This window comes from Lutra lutra, chromosome 1 (assembly GCF_902655055.1).
Source record: "Lutra lutra chromosome 1, mLutLut1.2, whole genome shotgun sequence".
NCBI classification, from domain to species: Eukaryota; Metazoa; Chordata; class Mammalia; order Carnivora; family Mustelidae; genus Lutra; species Lutra lutra.
This window is the reverse complement of record NC_062278.1, coordinates 29,609,678-29,629,883: the sequence shown is the minus strand read 5'-3', so window position 1 is coordinate 29,629,883 and position 20,206 is coordinate 29,609,678. Positions and strand designations below refer to the sequence as shown.

Here is a 20,206-nt window from a genome sequence, read left to right as displayed (position 1 = left end):
AAAAATCCTAAAATTATCCTAAAAATAATAAAGCTATGTGGTTGAGAGGACTTTGAAAGACAAAGTTGAGTCTGATTCTGTGATGCATGCCGAGTAGGTATTCTGAAAGATAAAGAATCTAAACATCTCATCTCCCTGCTTCCTTTCCTATCTGTTCCAGAACAGTATGTCGTTAAAGCAGCCTGGCATAACGTATTTTGGGCATAATAATCTGTGTGTACCTCTTGTTGTCTCAGAATTGTTGTTGAAAACTGTGCCTCATTATGATCCTCCAAACAAGTGCATTTTACCCCCTTTTATTTTTGATCTATGATTTCCACAAATTAAAAAATATGATTAAAATATTGTTTGAAGACTATGAACTTGAGGTTAGAGGAGTCAAAGCCTTCTTCTTTTATCTCAAAAAAAAGAGGGGGGAAGAATTAGGATTCTCAAGAAGTTACTGCAATCTGGAAACTTCTAAACATTTTGCAAGTTTATGTCTTCAAGTTATCCTTGGAAGATCTTATGGCAAGGAAGTTTTATTATGAGGGTTGCAGGACCCATTAATATGCTATAAGTATCTCTATTACCTAGAGACCCTAAGCAACCAGGAACACTGGAATAGAATTTCTGCTCCTCATAATGTATCTATAGTGCATTTTATTTAATTTTAAATGTCATTAATATCACAAAATGAGACTCAAAAGTTGCTGGGGCTATCTGGAAAAATAATTAGAGGGGATTAGAAAAGAGAAATTGCATGAGGGTTTGTGGTTTTGTTTAAGAATGTGGGAATCTGTGGGTGCCTGGGTGGCTCAGTGGGTTAAAGCCTCTGCCTTTGGCTCAGGTCATGATCTCAGGGTCCTGGGATCGAGCCCTGCATTGAGCTCTCTGCTCAGCAGGGAGCCTGCTTCCCTTCCTCTCTCTCTGCCTACTTGTGATCTCTGTCTGTCAAATAAATAAAATCTTTAAAAAAAAAAAAAAGAACGTGGGAAGTTTGTGAGCAAATGCTTACCTGACAGAGTAGAGAGCGGGGGTCTCTGCAGACTTGAGTCTACAGACACTGACGGAACTGTGTTCAAGGACTGTAGGAAAGTCTGGGATACAGGCTGCACTGATTGGATCCCTAGACAAAAAAGTGAGGAAACTTCTACTTATTTCTGTCCGGAACACACATCTAATACTTCAATGGTCTTCACACAACGGCCCCAATTAGCCATCAAAAGACTTAGGAGGCTATGGGGATAAAAATATATTATATGTTTATAAAAAATAAAATTAAAAAAAAAAAAGATTTGAGAAAAAAAAAAAAAGACTTAGGAGGCTAAAGTCATCGTTGTGGAACTGAGTCATGGCAGGTATTATAGACCGAACTGTGCCTCCCCTGCCCCCATTCATATACTGAAGCCCTAACCCCCAGTACCTCAGAATGTGACTATAATTGGAGATGGGGATCTTTAAAGAAGTGACTAAATTAAAATTGAGTCCATTGGGGTGGGCTCTCGCCCAGTCTGACTGGTGACTTCATAGGAAGAGGAAATTTAGACACATGAAAGAGACACCATGCACAGACAAAAGACCATGCATGTAGGATACAGCAAGAAGGTAGCCTCTGCAAGTCAAGGAGAAAGGCCATCGAAGAAATCAAGCCTACTGACACCTTGATCTTAGACTTAAGGCCTCCAGAACTATGAGAAAATAAATTTATGTTGTTTAAGTCACACTTTCAGTAGTATTTCATTATGGAAGCCCTGCAAACTAATACTGCAGGAAGTCAAAAGCAGAGAGACTGTGGCTGTAATGGACAGACTGCTTTAGAAACATACATGAAACAAACCTTGGGAGTATTCAGACTCAGGTGAGAGAGAGCTGAGACCTAGGAATCCTTCAATTTCTTCATCAGTGGAAGTAGCAAGGCCAACCTCACGGGGTCTTTTAAGGATTAAATGAATTGATATATATATATATATATGTGTGTTAATAAACTGTGTAGAAAGATAGTGAGTGATTTATGGGTTAGCTATCAGTATTTTTATTATTATCATTACAGGCAGACACTAGTCAAAATATTGACTCAATCATCACAAAAATTCTTAGATTGACTGAGACATGGTGAGGTAAGTTTAGCTACTCAAGTTCACACCACCATTAAGTGGACCCAAGATCTGACCTTAAGCCAAATAGATCAAATGGAGCACTAAACAGAAGTTATATTTATGTTCACAAGATTTACATTAACCCAAGTTACTTCTCCCAAGTGACAAATTTACAATTAAAAGCATATGGTGCCTGGGTGGCTCAGCTGGTTAGGCGACTGCCTTCTGCTTAGTCATAATCCTGGAGTCCCCGGATCCAGTCCTGCATCAAGCTCCCACCTCCATGGGGAGTCTGCTTCTCCCTCTGACCTTCTCCCCTCTCATGCTCTCCCTTGCTTTCTCTCTCAAGTAAATAAATAAACTATTTTAAATAAATAAATATACATATATATATTCACTTATTTTACTACTGCAGTCTGAGATGTAGAGAATGATACTATTTAGACAGTACTGAAGCAACACGTTTCTCTTTTTTTCTAAAAACATAGTATCTGTTAATAATAAGTAATTACGGGAAATACTCAATGACAAACATTTGAGGTAAACAGCAATAAACAGCTTTTGGAACACATTCAGAATGTGAGGCACCTGAGTGGCTTAGCTGGTCGATCATCTGACTCTTGATTTTGGCTCAGGTCATGGCTCAGGGTTATGGGATCAAGCCCGGGCTCTGCACTCAGTAGGAGTTGCTTGCCCCTCCCTTGCCCCTCCCACTGCTTGTGCTAATCCTCTCTAAAATAAAATAGATAAAATCTTAAAAAAAAAAAAAAGAATATATTCAGAATGTTTTATTATATGCACTTTAATAGTTTTCTATATTTTTTTATTTTAAAAATTTTTTCAAGAAGTAGAAATATCTGAATCCCAGATTGATCTAAAAGAATGCATTGATCCCATTTACAAGTTCTTTAATTCACAAACAAGTTTTTATATTTGACGGAAGAGAGCATTTTATATTTCCTTTGATGTGCATGTGCGTAGATTGAGAAATACTTCCACATTTTCATCAAGTACAAAATCGTATTTGCAAAGTGGTGGTCTATGGAGAGAGAAAAAGAGAGAAAAAAAAATAATTAGTAAAAGTGGCAAAGTTTAAATTTTTTCCTCTTAAAACGGTAGGATATTCAATACCTGCAATTGATTAGTTTTCCAAATGCAGGGACAAACCTATGGCCTCGTTTCCATTCCATCTCATTTGGCTATACAGGGATGAAGTAGACACAATATTTAGGAGAAAGAAAAAACTCTCTGTGTTTCCATTTCTCCTCTCCTTGATGCGTCATTGAGATATTTACTTTATATGGAAGACATTTCTGGATACTGAAATAGCTGAAGCCTGAACTCAACACTTAGTGGCTGGGCCATTTTTTCTATCACGACAGGCACCATTAAAGAATGGGGCTTAATTGCATACACAGATTTTCTAATAATCTAATCAGTCCTCTTTTCTACCTACTAAAGTGGAGATGATAATCAGTAAAGAATTCTATATCTTGGAGAGATTGTGTACTTAGCATTTGAAGACTTCTGAAAAGTCAAGTCACTATGATGAATTAAGCATCTTGTCTAGTTTTTATCTTCCTATTAATGTCTTTCAAAGAATCTTAAAAACCTTCTTAAAATCCATAAAAAGGTAATCAAGTAGGATAAGAAAAGATTGGTTAAAGTTCAGGAAAGGAGCTAAAGAAAAAATATGGTTGAAATAAATGGAAATTTCCTATGTGAGCAACAGCAACTTAGTCAAGGAAAAGGGGCAATTCAGCTTCACGAGTGCTGACGGCTCCCCTTTACTTGACAAATGCATTGCTCTATTTCAAGATGTACATTGTTCCCAGGCTCCTTCTAGCTTGGTTAGGACATCACCGGACAAGTTTTTTAAATATTCAACAGCATTTGGGGCACCTGGGTGGCTCAGTGGGTTACAGGTCATGATCCCAGGGTCCTGGATCGAGCCCCGTGTCGGGTTCTTTGCTTGGCAGGGAGCCTGCTTCCCTTCCTCTCTCTCTGCCTGCCTCTCTGCCTCCTTGGGATCTCTGTTTGTAAAATAAATGGATAAAATCTTTAAAAAAGAAAAAAAATATTCAACAGCATTTTTAGGTTAAGTTATTCAATTTTTAAATAACTCAATTTTCTACATTTGCTAATGTGTTTAAAAGTAATAAAATATAGACATTCATTTTTTATTATAAACACGGATACAGTATCTTCCATTTGAAATAATAAAGGCACCTTATATGTTAGTTAAAAAATAATAAAAAATAAAAATAAACAAAAAAGGAGTAAAAAAATATGTTAATAAAAAAATAAGGCATCTTGAAGTTTGAATTTTAATACTGTAACAATAAGTGTAAAATGGTAATACTTCAATCTTGTAAGAGTTTTAGGTGTCAGCAAAAGTAGCTTTTTGTTGTTATCAAAGATCATCAACCTTCTTTCTTTATTAAGAAGTGTGAGAATGACTTCACCACTTTTCCAAACAAATGTATATATACTTATGTCAATTCTTTATCTATCCTGCTATATCCCTTAATCACTGAATGTGCCTTCAGTATTCTGGATCTCCCTGATCCACCTCATTTTTCAGTTGTCACAGTAGGACAAGTGTGTCATTAGACTTCTTAATAGGTAAATTATCTCAGCCTTAATCATCATATTCACATATTTACAATATAACATCAAGGTGAGTGCGATTTTATTTTTTTTCCACAAGAAAAGCTCACAACCTCATTTCCATTAAGATATGTTCAATCAGTAATATAATAAATGCATATTTTTGAATTAAATATTCCATATTTTACAAAGTCTTTACAAGCATTACAAGACAGTTTAGGCAGGTTTACAATGCCTACCCAAAGTTCACTTTCACCAAAATGTGTGAGAAATTAATTTTCTTGATTTTTACATTGAGAAAAACCTATCTACTTCCTCTGCCATGGCTCTAAGTTTGACATCATTAATTCTATGTTATGTTATTCTATAGTTCCTTCTCAACAACCCATAAAAAATTTTGTGAAGTATAATTTAAAAGAATACTTGTGTTTTCACGTTCAACTACCATGCGAAGATTATTGTGTTTTTTTTTTTACTTTCAAAAGGGCACAGAATATTGCATTTCTAATGCTTCACTTACACAAACCAGTGAAATGAATACATTGCTTTGATAAAGTATCTAAAATAATAAAAGAAACCTGTGACAAAACACTCCAAAATTCAAACATAATTCATTTATTTTATTTTAATCCATGAATTATTCCAAATAATAAGACATATATGAACCTATTTGAAAAAAGTCCCCAGGGCTTTTGTACAATATATCACCACATCCAAGCTTATAATACTGTTTTTAAAAGTTACTTAAGGGCGCCTGGGTGGCTCAGTTGATTAAGCGACTGCACTCGGCTCAGGTCATGATCCCAGGGTCCTGGGATAGAGCCCCGCATCATGTTCCCTGCTCAGTGGAGAGCCTGCTTCTCCCTCTCCCTCTGCCTGCTACTCTGACTATTTGTGATCTCTGTCAGATAAATAAATAAAAATCTTTAAAAAATAAACAAAAGAAATAAAATAAAAAAAATAAAATAAAAGCACAATGTCTAAACACCTATTAGTTTGGGGAAAATAAAAATAAAAACCAAACAACAAAAACACCGGGGAAGGTGCAGTCTTTGATGATGCAGGAGAAGCAATAGAACTCTGCTAAGTGCCAGTGGGAACACAAAATGTACAGTCACTTTGGAAAACAGTCTGGCAGTTTCCTCTGAAGTTAAACATACACTTACAGTATGACCCAGCTATTTCACTTCTAGGTATTTATCCAAGGGAAATGAAAACTTATGTTCACATGAAAACCTACACGCAAATATTTACGTTGGCTTTATCCATAGATAGCTATCAAAAACTGTGAACAAACCATATGTCTTCAAACTGGTGAGTGGATAAACAAATTTTGGTATATACATACAATGGAATGCTATTGACGAATAGCATTCCATTGGTATAAGCAACAAAATGCATAAACTTTGAATGTACGAAGCTAAGTGGAAAAAGCCACACTCAAAAAGGCACATGCTATCATGATTCCTTTTTACATAATGTTCTGGAAAAGGCAAAACTAGAGAGAGTGGTTGCTAGGGACCAGGAACGGGGTTAAGGGCACCTGGGTGGCTCAGTGGTTTAAGCCTCTGCCTTTGGCTCAGGTGGTGATCTCAAGGTCCTGGGATCGAGTCCCGCATGGGGCTCTCTGCTCAGCGGAGAGCTTGCTTCCTCCCCTCTCTCTCTGCCTGCTTCTCTGCCTACTTGTGACTTGTGTGCCTACTTGTGTCAAATAAATAAAATCTTAAAAAAAAAAAAAAGAAAGAAAAGAAGGGGGTTAGCTCAAGACAGTTTTTGTCACTGATGGAAATGTCCTGTATCTTGAACATGATGGTCATTACATGACTCCATGAATGTATCCAAACTCATAGAACCATATACCAAAAAGAGTATATTTTACCGTTCACTCAAGTTTCAAAAAGTAGCTTTAGTCCAACTTCTCTCAGGAAGTCATCCCAGGTCTCCTGCACTGTGAATATATATTCCTCTCAGTCCCTAAGTTCAAAGTCCCCGCTCTACTGGAAATGCCCTGAAGGGGAATTTTGTTGTAACATCAGAGTTTATTATACAGAGATCCTTACTGGTTGACTGCATACACAACTTATCTGGACCATAAGGCATCACATTTTTAAAACTCACATTCCCAATAATTTGGCAGTGCTAATTCTCATTAATTGCACATTATCTGTGTGGACAGATCTAAATAGGAAAAGCAGCTAAACGGTTACAGTAATTATCTAGGTAATTAAACTTAAAGCATACATTTCATCCAAGCATCTGTTAGCATCCCCAGCCAGGAGGGAATGTTGAGTTTTCTAACCACCCACAAAATGTATTTTTGGTTCCCCACCCCCCACCCTGAGTAGAAACAACTGCATCTAAATTTTATAAATTTAGTAAATTTTCATTGCTTACCCACTGTTAAGATTTTACATAAAAATCAAAATTACATGCATGCTTATTTTTCTTCTATAGCATATTCCAATTACTTTACCTTATTTTTTTAACCTATTAACCAATGAGTAAATTGGGTACAATAGCTGTCTATGCAAAAATGATTAAGAAGACAGGGAGTCACATATAATGGTGGATACATCTGTCTGCCTTTTCCCCCTTTCCTTTCCCCTTGTAATAAGGGACTTAAAAAGGAGAAAGTAACCACTGTCTGTAGACTCATCACCAACCTATATCAAAGTGTGAACACTGTGCTGGGGTAGAAGATTTGAAAATATTCCTCCTCCTTGATGTTCCTTCTATAAATATAGTACAAGGAAACTGTTAACCTGCCAATAGTTTTCTATGCATCGAGAGACAATATTCATGATAAGCACGCATTGGGGAGAAGAAAAAGCACCAAAACGCCTAACAATAAAGGAAAGACTAATTTGAATATCCCACAAAAGATGGAATATAATGGCTGCCATTAATTTATATTTTGGAAGAAAAAAATGCTTCTAATCAGGTCCACAGTATTGCACAGCTCCAAGTACATTACGTTCACCCCGTTATCTATTCGAACAGTGATGCCCACAGCTCAAACTGCACGATTCTGCACAGAAACCTGGCTTGTCATTTAATGTCAATAATTAGATTCACGATTCACTTGTCACATGTGTGATGATAAGTAAGCCTGACAAAATATTAACAGTGATAGCTCCTGCTTGTAGTATTACATTTGAATTAAATTTTCCAAATACTCCACAATGGGAATAAATCACTATATTAATTAGCAGAAAAAATGTTTATTCCTATCAAAATAACAGCAACTAGAAGAAAAGAAAACAACAACTTCAAAAACCAAGAAAAGTCTGGCTTCAAATCACTGCAAAGGCACTTCTCAGATGAGCAAACTTGGACATGTTATAGAAAGCCTCTCAGTTTCTGTTCCCTCACTAATAAAAAGAAGAAAAAAATTAGCTCAGAGAGGTGTTGCAAAGGTTGCAAAAGCAGCGTCTGGGATGTGGTAAATCTTAACCAGTAATGTGGTAAATCTTAACACACTTAACCAGTATTATTCATCTTGAAAATGGCTTACTAAATGTTGAAACTATTCAACTAAATGCAACACTAAATAACTAGGGAAGTTAATAGGAAGTAAGTAAGGCATTCAGGACAAAGCTATAAAATAACGGATTCAAATATTTAACTAATTTGAAAAAGGACAACATGTCTAAAGTTATACATCAACCCTCCATAATATATTGAAGTAAATTATTTGAGGAGTTATACATTGTTCAATCTCAAGTTGTCTTACCAGGCAAAATATTACATTATGGCTATCCAGAACAATAAATATAACCACTTCAAAAACCTAACTTACCCCAAAATCGTTTGAAGTATTCAGATCTTGAAAAATCTGAATTTGAGTGACCCAGCTTACCTATTCATTTATTGCTTTCATTCACAGGTTAACTGCATCAGCCAATCAAAATTATCTTGAGTTTTTTTTTTTGTTGTTGTTATTAAATCAATATATAACTACAGTAAGATAAATTACAAGCCAATCCATTTTTAATTAATCTTTTGCCTGTTTTATCGAAATATTTTCAGCCTTTCTGTAGTGTCCTGTTATTTTTTTCACCTTAGAGGTCATATTATCTTCTCTGGTAATACTGCTTTTAACATTCTTCATCCCACTCTCCGTGTATAAACTCTGATTGAATTTAATCCCATCTTGTCACAGAGTAAGCATAAATCAAAGGACTTACTTCCCTGGCCAATCAGAAGAATCTACTTCCCCGACCACAGTGTGAGGTTCAAAGGCATGTACTTGCCCAGTCAAAGTCAGTGACATGCAAAGAGACTATAAAAACTCTTTTCCCACCCATCCTCATGGGATTTGAGTTTGGAATCAAGGCAGCAGCCAAGTTGGTGTTAGAAAGACTGAGGATAAAGCAATGTGAATGGCAACGCCAAGAGCTAGCACAGAAATGCGCTTGGTCCTTTGAATGCAGCTAAGCCAGGAGCCATTATCTTCTTCTTCTTCTTCGTTTTTAAGATTTTATTTATTTACTCGAGAGAGTGAGTGAGAGAGAGAGAACATGAGCAGGGACAGAGGGAGAGGGAGAAGCAGGCTCCCCTGCTGAGCAGGGAGCCCGATGTAGGGCTCAATTCCAGGACCCTGGGATCATGACCTGAGCAAACGCAGACGCTTAGCGACTGCACCACCCAGGTGCCCCCCCAATTCTCCTCTTTTGATAGAGATCTCATCTAAATGCATATTCTTATCATTTATTAATTTTATTCTCCAAAAATTCTTATTTAGTATGGGCAACATTCATAGAAAGGTAATTAAGGAATCAAATATATAAATACAGAAACATAAAGAGAAATAAAAAGAAAGCTCTGTGGTGAACCAAAAAACAGTGATTTCTAGCAATCCGCAAACCCGTGGCTATTGGCTCTCAGTTGACTCTCGTGATTGGAACAAATCACATGTCACATATCCAAATAGACAGATGGTCAACTCATTAAAGAGGTCTTAGTGGTTCTTAGTGCTTTCACAGAGGTGTTTGTGTGGGAATATGAATTCTGCCATGGTGAACACATACATCAATATCGTGGGGACAAGGATAGTAGGAAAACCTCTTCAGTTATGAGAACGCAGAACTAAGAAAAGCATATTAAATAGACATATAAATACTGCTGGATTCTATCATCTTCAAAAAAAAATCAAGTTATGATGTGGAATGGAGATATTTGTGATATAACAGACAAACCAAGACATCTGATCGTAAAATTAAGGTATAGAGTCAGATTTTCCTCATGCTGTTATCGTATATATGCTAGAGCTTTACTTTTGCCAATATACTCCTAGGGTTGAATTTCCAGTAATATATAGAATCTTAGATACAACAGATGAAAATAGACTTTTTTTCTCTTCCCAAATAAAAATAAATTTAAGAGAAAGAAAAAAATCATTGAAAGTCATGATGACTTCTATCTTCTATGACATATGCCTCCTTATACAGTTTTTAGCCATTGAGCCCCATGCAAAAATTGTATAAAAGGAATCTCAACCACTCTGTAAATATATATGTATACATAAGAAATTATTGATCAACTTCTGAGGAAGACATCTGTCTCATTTTTTTTTTTTTCATTTTTATTGTGTCTAGTGCAATGATTGTGTTTTTTCTTGGCTTAGGTAATATGATTCCAAACTAAGTTCCATTCAAACTAATTTTCACTTTAAAAAAGTGCATTTTGCACCTTTTAGATATTCTAATATATCTAATTTAGATATTCTAATATTTATGTGAAATATAACCTGAAATACACAATAAACAGATATTTGAATATATAAACTTTTAAAACATTTCTTAGCATACCAATATTTTCAAGCTTAAAAGATTATACAATGAGGGGCGCCTGGGTGGCTCAGTGGGTTAAAGTCTCTCTGCCTTGGGCTCAGGTCATGATCTCAGGGTCCTGGGATCAAGCCCGGCATAGGCCTCTCTGTTTGCTTCCCTCTCTCTATGCCTGCCTCTCTGCCTACTTGTAACCTCTCTCTCTCTGTGTCAAATAAATAAAATCTTTTAAAAAAAAAAGATTATACAAAGAAATCAAAATTTAGTTTTCTTACCTTTCTGGATGCGTAAGTGATTGTAACATGATACGATGGATGTTGTAACCACCTGGGAGACATTGCAAATTTGTGCTCTGAAAATATGTCAAACTCATGCTTGAAATATTTACAACATCATTTAAAAATCGAGCAAGAATCTTGACTTCTTGGAGATCATTAAACGATGTGCTCTCCCTAAAGAGAATTTAATATGTTCAGCATATCAATAAAATATAATTTAACTCTAAGGTCAATGTCATGTTAACAATGCAAGATAGAAAGAATAATTTAAAGGAAAAAGGCCAAACAGTATTTGTTAAAGTATTTGATAAAATAATTTTAAATATGACCCAGCAATCTCACTACTAGGTATTTACCCAAAAGATACAAACATAGTGATCTGAAGGGGCACCTGCACGCCAATGTTTATAGCAGCAATGTCCACAATAGCCAAACTATGGAAAAAGCCCAGATGTCCATCAACAGATGAATGGATAAAGATGTGATATTATATATATATATATATATATATATATATATATATATACGTGTGTGTATATATATACACACAAAAAACCCCAGAATATTACTCAGCCATTAAAAAAATTAAATCTCACTTTTTGCAATGACACAGATAGAACTAGAGGGTACTATGCTAAGTGAAATAAGTCTATCACAGAAAGACAATTATCATATGATTTCACTCATATATGGAATTTAAGAAACAAAACCAAGGATCATAGGGGAAAGGAGGGGGAAAATAAAATAAGACAAAATCATAGAGGGAGATAAACCATAGAGACTCTTAACTATTGGAAACAAACTGAGGGTTGCTCAGGGTGGGTGGTAGGAAGATGGGGTAATTGGGTGATGGGCATTAACGAGGGCATGTGATGTAATGAGCACTGGATGTTATATGCAACTGATGAATCACTGAACTCTACCTCTGAAACTAGTGATACACTGATTAATTAATTTAATTAATTAATTGAATTTAAATAAAACAAACATTTAAAAAACTAATTTAAAATAAGTTAAAACAAAATAAAATAAAAATATACACACCTCCATACAAAATTATTCGGGGATACTTTCTGAGAAAACAATGGGACATCTTATCTTTCTGACTTGGTGTCTAGATTATACATTTATAAAGACGTTCCCTTATGCTTCTTTTTTTAGACACCTCAACAACTATCATAGTTCCCTGAGTGGGCTGAATACTCAAATAACAATTTTTCATTCTTCTGTGCCATTTTACCAAATATTTGTGCATTAAAGGAATAATTATAAAAGCCTCAGATTCAAAAGGAAGAATAAAGGTAGAATTAAGTAAGTATATTTTTCTGAGCATTTACAGTGCACCCAGAACTGTAATAAAGTTTGACATACTTGACCTTATCTTAACAACTCCCTTTATTAGATACTATTAGTATTGCCATAACAGATGAGCAAACTAAGTATCAGAGCATACAAGAGCCTTTCCTAAGCTAGTGACTGCAAAGCTAGAATGCAAACACAGTCATGTCAACGTTCTTCAACACTCTACTCAAATCGCTCATCTTTGTGTGCCAGGAGCATTGCCTGGAGTCAATTAGATCAGTATGGATCTGCTTAACTAAAAAGAGAACTCCAAAGAAGAAGGAAATGGAGGAGGAGAAGTGGAAGGAAGAGGAGGAGGAAAGAAAAGGAGGGAGAGTGAGAGGAAGGGGGAAGCAAGGGAAGAAGACAGAAGAGAAGAAAAAGGAAGAGGAGAGAAAGAAATTAAAAAAAGAAAAACCTATTGTACTGGGACACCTGGTGGTTCAGTCAGTTATGCCTTTGACTCTTGATTTTGGTTCAGGTCGTGATCTCAGGGTCGCAGGATCAAGCCCTATGTGGGGCTCTACACTCAGCGTGGAGTCTGCCGAGATTCTCTCCTCTCCCTCTCCCTTTCCCTCTCCCCCTGCTTGCATTCTGTCCCTCTCTCTCTCTCTCAAATAAATAAATCTTCAAGAACAAAAAACAAAAAACCTGTTGTATTAATTTCCTCCTTTAAGGCAACAATGATTTGTTGAACAAAGGCAACAACCACACGTAGAACACATGAAGAACGTGTCCGGTTCTTGTGCCATCTTAACGTTTATCCCCACCTTTTCCTCCTCTTGACTCTTCAGAACAACTAGGCCCAAAAAAAGGTTGTCATCACACTCCTCAAAGCCCATCTCTGCTCCCTGCAGGCACTGTTATTACCTCCTCTTTCACGGAATAGAACATCAGTGATCCTCGAATTTCTATCCACGACCTTATCTGGATTTCTCAGCGATACTTCCAAGTCAACGCGTCCAGATGGGAATGTGCTAACTTTCCCTACAATTTCACACTCACTTTAACGACTTCGAATACCAACTGTTTGCTCAGGACCACCAGATCTCTGCCTCTGGCTGAACTCTGTCTGCTGAGATCCAGACATACACATGTACTGTTATTCACCATGTCTACTTGGATATCTCAAGGATGTCTGCAGCTCAGTAGGTTCAAATCTAAATGACATCATCCCCAACAACCCTCCCCACCAAGAACAAAACAAAACAAAACCTGACAGCTTTGGGATGCCTTGGTGGCTCAGTCGATTAAATGTCTGCCTTTGGCTCAGGTGACAATCCCAGGGTCCTGGGATCAAGTCCCATATTGACCTCCCTGCTCAGTGGGGAGCCTGCTTCTCCCTCCCACTGCTACTCTCCCTGCTTGTGCTTCCCCTCTCTCTCTGATAAAGAAATGAATAAATCTAAGGGGAAAAAAAAAAAAAAACCTGACAGCTTACAAATTTCTTTATCATTTTAAATGGTGCCACCACCAATTTCCCAAGCCAGACAATGAAGATTCACCCTTCATAACCCCTCTTTTAACCCTTACTTCCTATCTATCATAAATTCCTACTGATTATACCTATGAATTATCCTGAGTCTGCTTTGAATCCGCCCTCAGTTTCCATCTCCACTGCAAGCACGCAGGATACCCCTGTTCCTTGCCTATATTCTTGCAACAACAACCTCTCTTTTCCATCATCAACCCAGTGTGATCGAATTGTTTTTCCAAAATAAAGATCCAGTCCCAGCTGCAACCAGACTGCCCCAACTAAAATTCTTCAGTGGTTTTCATTTTCCCAGGGAGGAAAATAGAATCCTAGAAATGCCCTGTAAGTTCTAGTTCTTACAAAATCAAGGGGTTTTCTAACTCTCCCATATCTCTCTTGCTTTCCCTGCCTCCATTCTAAGACATTATAAAATTCCTTCAGTTCTTAAAATGGGATATGTTCCCTCCTACTTCAGGATCTATGCATTTGTTGACCTTTCTGCCTGGAATATAGCAAAACATACGAATTTCCGCTCATCATTTAGGTCTCAACTAATATGACATGTCCTTAGAGAAACTTTTAATGACCTCACTATCCCCTATTTCATGTTTCCATACACACTACAATTTGTTTCAAGACATTCTTCATATTTTGTTTATACATTTTTATTTATTTTTGATTACTGTTATATCCTTCATTAAGCTGTAACTTTAATGAGGGTAGGACCATGTCTATTTTTCTCATCACAGTATCCTCAGCACTTTGCACAGTCCCTAGCTCAATGGAGATACACATTAAAAATTATTTGAATAGAGGAATGATGAACATCATCATTTTACTTGTATTATGTATTTGTAAAGTCTATTAGCTACAATGGACAGAAATTATGTAAAGACAGCACTCTAATCTGTTCAGAACTGTATCCCTAATTTCTAGTACAGTTACTGGCCCATAGAAGCTTTCAAGATATTATACCGAAGGATTAAATTGGTTCCTTTCCATGACCTCTCCATGACCTAGCTCAGTAAATGGCACCATAACTTAAATGTTTGCCTCAAAACTTGCTTCTTTTCTTCACTTTCACATATTTAATTAATCATAAAAACTCACCTATTCTAAATCCTAAAAAATAAATAGATAGATAGATAGATAGATACTTTCTACAGATTTAGTCCAGGCCTCCATCATCTCTCACAGAAGTTATTACAACAGCCGCCTCTCTGGACTTGTGTCACTCTCATATCTCCATTACTCATCCTCGGAGGGAATCATTCTAACGAGAATATCCAAAATTGATACCTCCTGTTTAAACTCCTACATTGATGTATTAATATATTTGGCATCATATTATAATGTGTGGGTAATTTTTAGTGACATAAAAAATGATTACACTTAGCATTTGGTATAAAAATCAGGATAAGATCCTAATTTTGCTCTGTGAAAAAAATAATGCACAGGGGTATGTACAAGAAGAAAGAGGAAGGAAATGAGGAAATAGAGGAAGAGGAGGAGACAAAGATGTAGACCAATTAGTAAATGTGAACATCCCTGAATGATATAATTATATATGCTTCTCCTTTTTTACTGTATGACACACTTTCTACAGTGAACAAACAGTCCCTTTCAATTTTGAAAAGGGAAACAAAAGGTCATTTAAAAGTTTCTGACTTTTGGTTTCTGAAACAGTTCAAATCCCAAAGCATGACCAAAGCTATTAGCAAAGCGTTATAATAGAAAAACAAGAAAACCTATGGCCAGGCTTAAATGGACAGATTTACCATGAGTATGTCATCCATGTTTTATATTCCTTCATGAAAAATGCACTAAGGCAAGTATGTGAATAAAATGCATCAATATTTCATGGTGTTCTGCACAGACCATGATATTTATAAAGGAAATCAAGAATCACAACTTCATTGCTTTCTGAACAAGCTGGCAACAGCTTCTCTAGGACTGTAAGTCTTTGTGCTGTTACTGAACTCTGGTACTTTCCTGGTTCCATGCCTTTGAAAGCACTCTCTCTCCACTCCTGGACTGCAGTCTCTCCCCTTCAAATGCTCCCTTGCTTCTTTTTCTGTACACCCATAGCACGTAAGTATTCTGCTACTACAGAACTTATTACTCAGAGCTACCAACACGCATTAGTCTCCTCTAGTATTCTGTGGCTTCCTTGAGAACAATAATAGTACTATTTTATCTTGAATACCCATTATTTGGTGAAATGCCTGAATACGGTCCATTGGTGCTGAAGAGGTGGATTCAAAAACCAAGAAAGCATGGGTCTTATAAAAACAGATAAAGGATCATACACATATGTCTTATATATATGCACATATATCCACTATTTTAAGTGATTTAAAGCAATAAACTATTATAAATTATTTATTATTATAACACTATCAGTGCTCAAAATGAAATAGCAAGAACTTAAGTGTCTCTTAATAAATGATGGGCCATGGGGTGCCTGGGTGGCTCAGTTGTTAAGCATCTGCCTTCAGCTCAGGTCATGAGCCCAGGGTCCTGGGATCAAGTCCCACATCGGGCTCCCTGCTCCATGTGGAGCCTGCTTCTCCCTCTCCCACACCCCTGCTTGTGTTCCTCTCTCACTGTCTGTCTATGTCAAAGAAATAAATAAAATCTTAAAAAAAAAAAAAAAAAAAGATGAGCCTTGATGTAAATGAAGAATTTGAAGAATCTGAAATCCTAATTTGATTTATTTAATATTCTTCTTTGGGTAACTGAGGGGAAGTTGAAGAAAGGGGAAAAAAAAATAACTGATGCTCACTCATCACCAGTCCTAACCAACTACTAAATTATCTGTGCAATGCCATTAATCATTTTAAGAAAATTAAAGTTTTAAGGATCTAATATTAAAAATATGTTTAGCTCAATGTTTAAAAAATTTTCCCTGGCTTATAACTCAGAATATTATTTCCAAGAATGGCCTTAGTATCCCATGATGAAGTAGTCTTTATGTTACTTCAGTACATAGGTTCTCGATATTTTATCATAATATACTTCTTTTACTATTACTTTTCTTTGTGAATTTCAAGGTATTAAAGATTGATGTACAAAACAAACTTCATTTATTATGAGTTATGAATACTTTTTACACTGTAGTATCATTTTAGATTTTAAACAAAGGTTAAAATTACAAATATCACTTCCATTGTTTGCAATGCTAATGTGCAAATATATAAGCGTGCAGAGACTTTTCCCTGGTTCGCTTTAATGTTGATTAAGTTTGGACATCATGACGTATGCAGGCCTGAAGCCCAACATACTTCAGATTTCATCAATTCAGGTACTGTAACTACCAAGACTACGACAACAGTAAATGCTGGACATGCCAACTATGCTTCTTGAAGTATTAATGATGTCACCAAGAATAAGACTAAACTTAAACCAAACTGTTCTAAATCCAGGCACAACAAAATAAAATGTATCTTTTATTTCATCACTAGACATGGTACCAGTGAGCCTTTTGAAAAGTTAGGTTATTTAATAGATTTCTAGAAGTCTAGCACAGCAGGTTATAAACTACAATTTTAATAGTAGCACACACCTTCATATCATTCTTTTGTTTAATAGGAAATAATGAATTTCTTAGTTTGAGTAATTATTAAATATACAAATAAGCATTCAACAAACTCAAATTGAGAACATTCTTTGAGATGATTAGATAACTTTAAAAATATGTATATAGGGGCGCCTGGGTGACTAACTGGGTTAAAGCCTCTGCTTTCGGCTCAGGTGGATCCCAGGATCCTGGGACAGAGCCCCGCATCAGGCTCTCTGCTCAGTGGGGAGCCTGCTTCCCCCACCCCTCTGCCTGCCTCTCTGCCTACTTGTGATCTCTGTCTGTCAAATAAATAAATAAAATCTTTTCAAAAAATATGAATATATACCTACATATACACATATACACAAAGAGTTAAATAGAAGATTAAGTAAAAACAAAACCCTCTTCTATTATTTGTGGGATTTGTGACTGGGAGTGGTTCTCAGAAGTGCTGAAACTGGGTCACTCTACTGACAGAAGTTACCAGACATTTATTCACACCACTGTGAACACGTGTTGCCTGAAAACCAGAGGGAATTAGAAGGCAAGGTAGTTTGAGAAGAACACTGGAAGGAGAGAATGAGAGGGAAAAAAATGTTTCCCCTATTGTTTGTAGTTCCTGGGTGTGTATGACATAAATGAGTCCGTCAACTTCGTATTTTGCGTCTTCCACCACAGAATGAATGTATTAAAATACACACCTGAGATTCTTTTAATATTGAACATTTTAAGGCTCAATGGATAGAAAATTTGTACCATTTGTATCATATTCAAAAGTAGATGCTTAAGAAAACAAAACATTTAATTGATCAAAGAAAAAATACCAAAGTATACTTACTCATAGAGCTCTGGCTCTTTAGCCTTTCCAAGGTGGTTTAATAATTTAAATCTAATATAGCCATCCTCCATAGTTTCATCCAGAAGAGTCATAGTGAGAACAAAATAATAGGCTAAAACACAAAAATATAGAATGCAATTCACATTATTATTTTTTTCCTTATTTTTTGTGTCTATGCAGATACACATACGTGTATATATGTAATGTATATATGTATGCAGTGTAGGCACATATTATATATGCACATAATATTGAGAGCCATTCATTTAGTACATGGGTAATACATTTTATTTTTTGGCAATTTTTAACTGGACTTGAAAATGAGGAATGAAAAAGCCTGCCAGACAGTCATAGGTATGGTGAAAAGCTGGCCAAATGATTAGAGAATACTAACTGGTCTGCACCAAGAAAATTCAGAATTTAGGTCAATGAAGCACTTTTTCTTTTTCAATAGCACAACCAAAGTAAACATGACAATGTTCCTTAATTATCTGATGAATAGTCTTAGGTAAAATTGCTTGACAAATATAACCCCCAGTTTCACCGGTTGTTTAGGAATGACTGTAAAATTAAGTATGTCTAGTTCTTCTTCAAAATGCCCCAGCTAAAAATTGATAGAGTAAATCTTCCAGAAGTAAGGATGCTGAACTTACCCCCATATTCAATATTGTCTGAGCTACACAGAAAGTTCTGACTCCCTGGGAGGTTTGTTTGTTTGTTTAGCACAAGAAGAATTTATTAGGAAATATGTAGTTCAAATAATTACTGAGGGCCAGAGAATAAGGCTCTGCCAGAAACACCAACCTAAAAATTACAGCCCAGAACTGCTTCAAGATCCCACTACTTCCACCTTCAAACAAGAGCTAGAAGATTAGCTGAGATTGCAAGTTTAAGATACTTTCATTTCTATGATGGGAAGATGTTGATACATCTGAAGGGGAAATACCGAGAAAAATGGAGGATTTAAATTCACAGCAAAGAGCTATTTTTAAGTGCTCACTAAGTCTACCCCTTTTACCACTTAACATCAATAACCACTTTTCCTCCCATACTTCAGGTAAGATGCCATTATTACTTAGATGCCCAGCCCCTACATTTTGCTACAATCTGGTGTAAGATGGACTACATTTTGCTACAATCTGGTGTAAGATGATACCCATTCTTCTAGTTCTATCCCAATCTTGTTGTGATAAGGACTAGAATGCACAGTCCATCTCTATCATACCTTACATAAGAGAGGTAGACACTAGTCCCTGTACTGTGAACCATCTTAGAAAAAAAATGTACAAAAAACAGAACAAGGACTATGAAATTTTCCCGTGAAAATGCATGTCTAAAATCATGCATGCTAGCTGTTAAATGCTGCTACTAACCAGGCAAGAGTAGTAACTTCTTTTATTCCTGATGCTGAGTACTACCTCCAATAATCACCGGACCTCATCAATTTCTAACACAAGAAAGACAGTTGAAGACCACTTCTTACTTTGAAGCGACTGCTCAGCTTTAGACAAAATACTTTGTTCCACCTCACCCAATAAAGCAGATGCTCAGACTTTCTCAGGTAACTTCTGGTAGCATGGCACATTGAGATGTTACAGAATAACCCCACCTCTCGCTACAAGTACATGGAAATGAAGAGTGTACAATCCCTAAATCAAATACACAACCAAGCTCAGATGAAGGTAGGAAAAATACCAAGAAACAGAAATGTAGAGGAAGTAAAGGCAAAACTTAAGACGGACTAAAGCTCTGGATACCTTCAGGACTTGAGAACAGGATGTAGGGAGGCTGGGGCTGCAGTGTCAGCTTCCACGCACAGGAGACCCGATGCCAAGTGACAGAGCTGAAATGAAAGTCCCCGCTCAGAGCCAGACACCTTTATTCTCTGCTTTGCCATTCAAAGAGGAACTTGGAAAATTCTTCCTACTGGCTGTCTATGAGTCTTAGATGGGGGGAAAATTTTACCAAGACTAAATAAAAAACTCCAGGGAACATGGAATTTTTTTTATAAGATTTTATTTATTTCTTTATTTGAGAGAGAGAGAGAGATAAGCAGACTCTGCCCTGAGCATGGAGCCAGACACGGGGCTCAATCTCAGAATCCTGACATCATGACCTGAGAGGAAATCAAGAGTCCCATGCTTAACCTACTGAGCCATCCAGGTGCCCTGGTAATATGGAATTTAAATTAGCACTCATCACTTGGTGAAGTTCCCCAGCCCCTCCAAATTATATT

General features: G+C 36.4%; 1 protein-coding gene across 1 annotated transcript in view; it reads right to left on the bottom strand.

The window, feature by feature from the left end:
- Positions 1–2,955: 2,955 nt before the first annotated feature.
- The window catches only part of LIPI (lipase I), a 59,350-nt gene continuing 42,099 nt past the window's right edge, over positions 2,956–20,206 (bottom strand). The window contains exons 8-10 of the mRNA XM_047739185.1: positions 17,971–18,082; positions 10,753–10,929; positions 2,956–3,117 (exon numbers count right to left, since the gene is read on the bottom strand). Coding sequence (XP_047595141.1) covers positions 3,030–3,117; positions 10,753–10,929; positions 17,971–18,082 — 377 coding nt within the window. The 3' untranslated portion in view covers positions 2,956–3,029. The remainder of the gene's footprint in view (positions 3,118–10,752; positions 10,930–17,970; positions 18,083–20,206) is intronic.